Source organism: Glandiceps talaboti, chromosome 22, assembly GCF_964340395.1.
Source record: "Glandiceps talaboti chromosome 22, keGlaTala1.1, whole genome shotgun sequence".
Classification (NCBI taxonomy): domain Eukaryota; kingdom Metazoa; phylum Hemichordata; class Enteropneusta; family Spengelidae; genus Glandiceps; species Glandiceps talaboti.
In genome coordinates this window covers 13,487,892-13,498,073 of record NC_135570.1, presented here as the reverse complement: position 1 = coordinate 13,498,073, position 10,182 = coordinate 13,487,892, and the positions used below count along the sequence as shown (strand labels likewise).

The following is a 10,182-nucleotide window of genomic DNA, read 5'->3' as shown; positions in this document are numbered from 1 at the left end:
TTTGAGGTTTGTATACTTAAGATATTGCCTTATTACCGAAAATCATTAATTATTCAAATTAATAATTTAGCTTTAAAGAACACATGCAATTTTGATGTCATCAGCGTGCATGTGTGCACCAAATTATATGGAATTTGAAGATTGCATTTCTCATATCAATAATTATACAAGTGACTGATTACACTTAAAAATCTATTCTGTGAACTGTATCAATGCATTGACCAAATTATGAAATTTGATGTGTGTATTCTTAAAATATAGCCTAATTACTGAAAATCATTAAGTATGCGAATGAAATATTGCAACTAACATTTACAGCAACAAGCAGTTTAGAACATGTGAGCATTATTTTGGTTGATGATATGTGTGTACCAAAATATACTGAATGTGAAGAGTACATTCTTAAGATAAAGCATAATTACTGAAAATCAGTAATTATGCAAAATACTGATTAATATTAATAGTATTAGAAAATTAACCAAAATGTAATCAGTTCTATCAATTACCTTAAAGCATATGTGCACCAAATGTCGTTTGAATTGAGCCAGTCGTTTTCGAGGAAAATGATCAGACACAAACACACACACAAACAAACAAACAAACAAACAAACAAACACAGACAGACAGACACAGACAGACAGACAGACAGACACACACACACACACACACACACACACACACACACACACACACAAACAAACACATACACACCATCCCATCCATAAAATATAACCAGGTAACGAAAGGTAAAGAGTGCTCAACATGGAAGGGGACACAGTCCCACTCCTCCCACAAGCGATCACTGTGATGCCGCTTCTTCCACAAATCGAATCCTGCTGTCTAAATATCTTCAAGTATACAGTCAAATGTAGGGTCTCTCATTGCCATGTGTACAGTACATCTCCTGAATGTAGGAGTACCTTATAAATGCACATTCAAAACTCTGCATAGCCTTTGGGCAGGGGGTGGGCTACAAAAATTCTTGAGTTCATTCCACAGGGGGGGGGGGGTGAATTTATTTTAAAGCGGGAAGGAGGCTGCGAAACAATTTGACAACAATATTTTCTCCTCAACTATCCCCCCCCCCCCAGGCTGTAAATTCATGTCGTTCCTTTAGACCAATCATGGAGGTATGGACCAAGCAACTGCCTTGACATAATGCTAAGATCGAGTCAAAAGTTGTCGTTTATTTTTTTGAAATCGAAAGAAACGGACTACATTTAAAGAATTTGAAATCCAATTTTACCAAGACCCATTATTTGTTTATATGATCCTTTCCAAAGGAATAGCTTAATTACCCAACGGACAAGGGATTCTGATGTTTTCAATTTATATTAACACGAACTTATAGCTACCACGTGAAAGTTAACATAGCAACATTCGGTCTTTCTGTGTCAGAGTTCAAACTTTAGAAATGCTTTGTGCTGTAACTGACTTTATACCTTTTGGCATAGTGAAGGTGCGTACAGCTGTTATCCGTTCAAAACCCCTATTCATAACCAGTGGAATATCACATTTTGGTATGACACACTATTAACCAGTAAAAATAACTAAATATCGTGAGGTGTATCTGGAAAGTACTTCGACAGACCAGTAGATTAGCTTGCGAGCCATGATAGCTTTTCCCCCATGCATGGTTATGAATATAATGATCACGTCACCCATCAAAATCTACTGAATCTTTCCCTCTCAACCACACATCGCTTATTTTCGTACAATTTTCGTACGTATTTGCACACGACTACATTATGATAAAACTGGTTGCATATTCAGAAAACAGAGAACAGAGAACGAGCTCACCTGACGGTTACCAGTTTCGTCGAATGGAAGTAACTTATTGTGTTCCACTACGTCATTGGGTGTGGAGATGTTTACAGTCATACATTAACGACATGTCATGGGTCACTAGATCATTTCGCTATTTGAAAAATTACAGTCCCTGTGTGGCAGTAAATAGACTATACATATATAAATGTTTTTGTTTGTGAATGTGCAAACAGTTGCAATTTACCACGTTCAAATTAGTAAATATAAGAGTCACATATGAACTTATAACATACGCAATTCCCTAATACGAAAACAGTGAATACGATGCATATATACACTTCCAGTCGCTGACATTGAGTTTAATATGGATGTATGTGTGTGTGCGCGCGCGTGCGTGCGTGCGTGTGGCATAGTCGTAAACCATGCCCTCTTTTACGGCACCGTCCAAGACGCGCCGCAAACAGCTATTTCGTTTTTTCGCAGTGTCGCGGAAGAAATAGCAGCCCTGGTTTGCGAGAATGCAAAGTGGTGGCATGTTAAGTAATATCGACCTGGACATTGACTTCAGGGTGACCCCTGGCAAAGAAATCAGCGAATGTTTACTTTGTACGTGTATGTAAAGCAGTCAGTAGTCAATTAGCATATAAGATCACCCGATGTCTGAGTTGATGATAAACAACTTTATTGAACCTAGGTGAACTTTGTGAGAAGTTTAATTGTTTGTCACTGTGACAACAAGCCATCTGTAATTTTGAAGTGTATATCCTACTAGAAGTCTTAGATTGAGTAATATTTTCAGTAAAAAAAAACTGTTTTGCTGTACAAAGAATTGTACCAGTCTTGAATTTCATTCAGTGAGGCCAGTTCGAGTTAAGACTTTGACCACTTATTTCTGTGTATTCTTTCTAGTATTTCTCCAGTGACATTAAAACTCGGCTTTCATGACACTGTGCAAGTACATGGAAACACGGACATACACACACCAATATACAATCATGCATGTAAAACACAACCACACCAACTGATAACATATCTACAATCTTGTTTGGATCTTAGTATTAAAATAAAGAGGACGTCGGGTCAGAAGACCGTGTGTCACAGGAATGCCGTTTTATATTCATTTTCAAAAAGCATAGCATTTAATGAAATACGTTTTTATTTATTTCTACCTCTTTGCCTTTATATTTATACATGTGTATCTATTACTCTTCAATCTTGTTTATTTCCTTTCCTTCTTTCTTTCTTTTTCTTATATATTTCTGTCTGTCTGTCTGTCTGTCTGTCTGTCTGTCTGTCTGTCTGTCTGTCTGCCTGCCTGCCTGCATGCATGCATGTATGTATGCATGTATGCATGTATGTATGTATGTATGTATGTATGTATGTATGTATGTATGTATGTATGTCTGTCTGTCTGTCTGTCTGTCTGTCTGTATGTATGTATGTATGTATGTATGTATGTATGTATACTATGTGTCCACATGCATAAATCAGCATGGTAGCTGGTTGCATTTTTTTCTATATATTTCTCACCAACCGTTGTTAACTGGTTTTTTAGATAAAATATCTACTGGTACGCGATTACTGAATTCTAAATGGTGTATGTCTGCTAATAACCAACTTGCTGACTGGTTTCTGAATAATAGGTATACTGCAGTCATAGTCATAGGTTATATTATGGTGTGTGTTCTGCATAGCTTTGATATAATGTATTTGCTTGCGTTTTCTTCAGTGGGTTGGGTTTTTTCACATTTTCGGTTCTAGGTGCATGAAGTGGCCCTTACACTTCACGTCGTCATAGAACTCTGGTGGGAGACGTTCCATCTCTTCCTTGGTCAATGGAGTGAAATATTTCTCCATGCCATCTTCATCGTCCAGGAAATAGTCGTTGTAATGCTCACCTGGGGAAATGTTGGTCTAGGAAGTACGAAACATATGTTTACGTCATCGTTAATGACATGACTTCAATATATGCTTAAAACGCTAATCAGTTCTTGAAAACAATATGCGTATACCAAAGTTCACTACATTTGAAGCAATGGTTATAGGACACAGACATATACACGAAAACACAGGAACAGACAAATCAGACAGACAGACAGACAGACAGACAGACAGACAGACAGACAGACAGACAGACAGACAGACAGACAGACAGACAGACAGACAGACAGACAGACAGACAGACAGACAGACAGACAGACAATCGAAACACAACTATTCTGCGTACGCTGTGCTATGGAAACCACGCGCAGGTGAAAACACGTCCGATGATTAGAAGGATATTTACAGAAATGATTTTTCGTACAAAAGTAAGTCTATACAGTTACAAGTAGATGAACAATCTACAAGTGATCATGTATGCGAGTGTGCAATACGTACATGTTTGTTGATAAAGTTGCTGAATAAATGGTGATTCATCATCGGATTGGTATTCTGAAGGTTCTGAACATCAAATCGAAGTACAAGTGATTCGTGGGCCCACTGTTCTCCAACAAATTCACCTTCACGATAGTACAACAGATTTGGTCGAAGGAAAGCTTGACAGCTTGGGTTTTCATAGGCTGGGAAAATGTTCCACTTTAGAGCCCCTTTTGCATGATTTCCAAACCGACTGTTTTCACAAGAGAAATAAACAGAGAGAATGATGAATAAATGTTGGTGACTTTACACATGGATGGGTGGGTGGGTGGGTGGGTGGGTGGGTGGGTGGGTGGGTGGTTGAGTGAGTGAGTGAGTGAGTGGGTGAGTGAGTGAGTGAGTGAGTGAGTGAGTGAGTGAGTGAGTGAGTGAGTGAGTGAGTGAGTGAGTGAGTGAGTGCGTGCGTGCGTGCGTGCGTGCGTGCGTGAGTGAGTGAGTGAGTGAGTGAGTGCGTGCGTGCGTGCGTGCGTGCGTGCGTGCGTGAGTGAGTGAGTGAGTGAGTGAGTGAGTGCGTGCGTGCGTGCGTGCGTGCGTGCGTGCGTGAAGGTGGGTGGGTGGTTGGTTGGTTGGTTGGGTGGGTGGGTGGATGGGTGGGTTGGTTGGTGGTGAGTCAGTGAGTGAGTGAGTGCGTGCGTGCGTGCGTGGGTGGGTGGGTGGGTGAGTGAGTGAGTGAGTGAGTGCGTGCGTGCGTGTGTGGATGGGTGGGTGGATGGGTGAGTGAGTGAGTGAGTGAGTGAGTGAGTTATTTAATCAATTAATCGACATTCACGAAATGATAATATCTTACTTGTCAAAAGTAAACTTCAGCAAGGCGATGAACAAATGTTTCTCCTTCATAAATGATTCGTTCTTGAGAACATGTTCAAATGGTAAATCTTCATAGTAAATCACTTTCTTATCGGCATCTTCTGACACTACGATGACGTCACACAGAAATCCTTGCATCTGGTACAAACTTGCACATATACCTAACCTCTCTGGATAAAGAGAACAAAAATTAATCAACAAAGATATATAATACAGATCCTCTTAACTACGATCATAGAAAACGTGTCCAATCCTACTATAAAAAAGTACATGTATGTATGTATGTATGTATGTATGTATATATGTATGTATGTATATATATATGTATGTATGTATGTATGTATGCTCGCGTGCGTGCGTGCGTATGTATGTATGTATGTATGTATGTATGTATGTATGTATGTATGTATGCTTGTTTACGTGCATTTATGTAAGTATGTTTTTTGCTTGTTTGTATGTTTGTTCTTTTGTTTTTGTTTTTTTGTGTGTAACTATATTTTGAGTACTCTTGTGGCTTTGTGCGCTTGATAAGAAAAGACTTGACATATTTTAAAGAATGATATCTCACCTATGATGTAGGTACCAAGCTTCTTTGCATCTCTCTCGATTTCAACTGTCGGATAGGGAACGTTCTGATATCTCTCGTTAAGCATATGATACAATGTTTTGATATTGTATCTAAATCCGTGAATAAATCCCGATGCTGCCTGTCTATCCAGGGTTTGCATTGCCGTCCCAATGTAATACATGTTTGATACATTTTCGACTTCCCAATTCAACTTCAGTTTTGGATATTTTCCATTCACTCTTGTAGCTAGGTAAAACGTTCAATAAAATAAAAAGACGTGATAAGTTAGGAAGAAACTAAACAACGAAAAAGGTTTGACTTCCTATAAAATCCATGGAACTTTTTTCACTTCACATCTCATAAAACGCAAATTAATAGCAACTGAATTCAGAATGAATACGTTGGTACGATAGATGGGAGATGTCTGTCGGGAATGAATGGGTGTATTTTGAACTCTGGCACCCCATAATACTCCGATTCCCGTCAAACCCATCGTCGTAAAGCACAGCTTCTATTTACGGCACCGTCCACTAAAAAACGCGCCGTCAATACATCTGTTATTTCGCAGTGTCGCAGAAGAAATAACCGCTATGGTTTGCGAGAATGCTCAAATCTAACATAAATGAGTGTATCAAAGTTCTTACCTGGTTTACAGCTATCACTAAAGATGCTGAGATCCACATATTTAAATCCAGTGCAGCAAATCACTTTGTCAACGGGGTTGGATGCTTTGAAGTACCCTGGTGTGCTCCAATGTAAACACGGGGCTGACAATTCAACCCGAATTTTTCCATTCTCTTGTTTTTCTAAAGCGGTTGCTTCTAAGCCGGTATAAGAGTGTAGACTTTTCAATTGATACATATCAAGAATGGTATTGTTTACTGCTCTCAGATCACCTGAAATTCAATTTTGAAGCGTGTTAGTTAGTAAGATATCGTCGCTGGTGGCGCTCGTATAATCAACACCCAGGAATTTCATCTACTCCTCGGCTATGATCGAAAGGGCGCCACCAATGACTGAGTAAGGTAGGATATTTGATCTGCGATAACCTACGATTGACTGGTTGACATTGAGCCTTTAAATTTCCACAAGGAAGTTATGTTTGTTAAGAGAAACACTGATACAGATATGATAACACCAAATACCAAATGGATGCCAAAATCACATATAATGCAAAGTTAGATAAAACGATGACTCAAAGTAAACTGTCAACTCCCCCCCCCCCCAATGATCATGATTTGTCAAATCTGAATCCCTACCCAAAATTCACCCGGCCCAAACCCCTGTTGTTAAATACTGAACGCTCCCTACACAGCTTTGGTGAGAGTCCTGTATCTATTCATACTGTCACTCGTGTTTAGCGAAAATTTTATAACATGTACTCACCGACAAAGTGAGTATCCCAAGCTAACTTCAAAGGTGCGCCACCAAACAGAATCACCACCGCAGCATGTCCAGCTAGGTGGTTTGCCACTTCGAAGGCACTGTTTCCACGACCAATAATTGCCACGTTTTTACCTTTGTATTCGTTCTGGTCAATGCTATGTCCGTTGTACGTATCAGCCAGTTCAATACCAGGGATATCGGGGAGTAGTTCTTCTCTCGCTCCAGTGGCCAACAGCAAAACCCTACACGTGTATTCCTTACCAGTCTTGCTTCTCAGCTTAAATTCATCTTCTCCAGATTCTGTGTTCTTGCACTTATCGATGTTTTCGATGAACGTGTTATGGACGATCTTCAGTTCACTTTTGCGAGCGAAGTCTTCGAGATATTGGAGTAAGAAGTCTGCATTCGGGAATAGCTCTTCGGTGTACTTGGTAAAGCGTAAGGAATCATCGTCGCTCAGTAAGGAATTCCAATCGTGTCTCATGTTGAATTCCTTCTCAGGGAATGGATTGTGTACTTTGTTGATGGATATCAATGTACGATGACGTGGTTGAGTGGTGAAAAAGGAACCAGGTCTATCTGAGCCATCCAGGATCAAATAGTCTTGATTGTCTTTCTGCATAAAGTAGCCCATTTGTAGACCAGCAGGACCAGCTCCGAGGATAATGTAGTCATGGTGGGCTGTATGGACAAATAAAGTATCTCCATTGAATTGATGGACACCGTGGATCCATGGTTGAACAAATTGTCGAAATCCTGCGTACGCACACTACAGACAGTGCTAACACATCTATAAACAAGCGCACATACTCACACACACGCGCGCGCAGCCAGACATACATACATACATACATACATACATACATACATACATACACACACACACACACATACATACATACATACATACATACATACATACATACATACATACATACATACACACACACACACACACACACACACACACACACACACACACATACATACATACATACATACATACATACATACATACATACATACATACATACATACATACATACATACATACATACATACATACATACATACATACATACATACATACAAACATACATACATACATACATACATACATACGTACGTACATACATACGTACGTACATACATACATACATACATACATACATACATACATACATACATACATACGTACGTACATACATACATACATACATACATACATGCAACACCAATACACATACACCCGAGAATAAAATTGTCTTGGCGTTTCCTGCGTGTGACATGATATTTTGGACACACACTCGAACAACTTGTAAAGGTAAAATAAATGTAGATATGTATAGCTGCGCTGTACACAGTTGGGGTGTAGAATTTGACAAGCTACACCACGTGGATTACCAGTAGGAAAGTTAAACATTTGAAATCATTAAAATCATCCCGTGCAATCTTGTCAGCAGTCTGCAGCTCTTTCGATTACACTGTCAAAGAATAGCAATTCTTACTAGTATCGCTATTTCTTATCGCTATGTTTTATGGCATGTTGATGTAAAAACAAAACAGAAGACATGATTTCGATTATATCCCTTGTATGAAACTCCAAGCCAACTTCATTTTCCCTGTAAGATGTCCACGTGTGAAAGTCAAAGAATATTGAATGCAATAACTTACTTGGTTTGTCCATTTTCGGTTTATCTCTACTGGAAACCAAAACTTGAGCTTAAAAAAATATAAATGCAATTGTGAGCGATGTATCGGCGATATCTTACTAGAGTAGCCTTGCACACACAACTACAAACGTGAAACAAGTTTAACAATTTATAGAGGCTCTCTTCATAACTGATTAACGTATCAATGTTAATTTTATTTGTACTTCATGGACTACATACGATATCAAAAAGATAAAGTGTCATTTGAAGTGTCTATTGAATATATAGGTTGTCAACAATTTTTTTATATTTCTGTCGAGAATATTTTGGCATAAAGCCAAAAAAATTGTTTCTGGTCCGAACAGTTTGTCTAAAATGGTGCGACGATGCGAATTTTATTTTTATTCTCACCAAACCTGTCACTCTGTCTACTATTTATGGCAGTTACTGTTCTTTTTATTCAATACTTTAGAGCAAGTGTGTTTGTAGGGCAGATGTTATTTACTTGTTCATGATTGGCTCTGCAGTTGTCTTCACTGAAGTAGGGAAGATTTTTTGTGTTTCCCTGCGGATCTGCTAACTGGGCAATAGAGACACACGCTGACCAGTAACAATGTTTTTCTTTCTTTGGCCTAATTGACAATTTATTGTTCATATTTTAAAATGTCGCCTTGGACAATACTTTAAAGTTGGTTCGTTTACCTACTTGAAAATAATAAACATGAATTGAACTGAGTCCCGGGGATATTCAACTCTGCCAGAGTAACCCTGTGTACGTCATGTCACCAGTTGGGACAATATTGAACTATGTACACGCAGTCTGAATTCACGGTAGTTAAAAGTAAAAATCATGAAATCGTGACTTTGTGTACATATCCTGGGTTTACATGGATGGGAATTGCTAAATGTAAATGACAGATGTGCCACTCTTTTGGGTACATAAACTTTGGGTGTGAAGTTTAGAAGATGGGTCTTAGTCAGGAAAATCTAGTCTTGGACTCAAAATGTATCAACCCCTTCCATCAAAAAATTACCACTTGGTCGAAAGTGGTGTATTTTCTTCACAATCAAGTTGGTCTAAAATAGGGTTGATAAATATTGCTACAGTGAAATCATCTTGTCCAACATTATGGGATCACAAGGCGACTCATAGTATACACGTGACCTATTTTAACATTAGTCAGTGTTAGTGTGTATGTGTGTCAGCCATCGTCAACATGACACACGGGCGTCAAATGACAGCAATTATTACATGTAATATGTCTTCTCAGTGTTGGGTGATATGACCAACAAATTTTATACATCAAACATGCCGAGATCACTAACCAAACACAATACACACCCCCACCCCACCCCCACCCCCTATCCCCACCCCCAAAAAATATTCGTTACCTTTAGGTATAATTCAGACTATTCGAAACGAAAACGGTGCTGCGCATGTGCAACAAAACAGATGTTGGTTTTAGACCACGAGGAACTTCTGACAGTAACAGATTTTGTTCGAAGGTGACACCACGAGCTAGATTCATGGCCAAACCGTGATGCGCTTCTAATCCATTCGGCTTGTCTGAGGATTATTATCAT

The 10,182-nt window shown here is 39.0% G+C and overlaps 1 protein-coding gene across 1 annotated transcript; it reads right to left on the bottom strand.

Moving 5' to 3' along the window:
- Positions 1–3,510: 3,510 nt before the first annotated feature.
- On the bottom strand, positions 3,511–8,633 carry LOC144452067 (FAD-dependent oxidoreductase domain-containing protein 2-like). The gene is made up of 7 exons (XM_078143077.1): positions 8,621–8,633; positions 6,947–7,627; positions 6,205–6,456; positions 5,561–5,806; positions 4,973–5,162; positions 4,147–4,378; positions 3,511–3,681 (listed from the first exon to the last, which is right to left on the bottom strand). The coding sequence occupies exons 1-7, from the start codon at positions 8,631–8,633 to the stop codon at positions 3,511–3,513; spliced, it is 1,785 nt and encodes a 594-aa protein (XP_077999203.1).
- Positions 8,634–10,182: the final 1,549 nt, after the last annotated feature.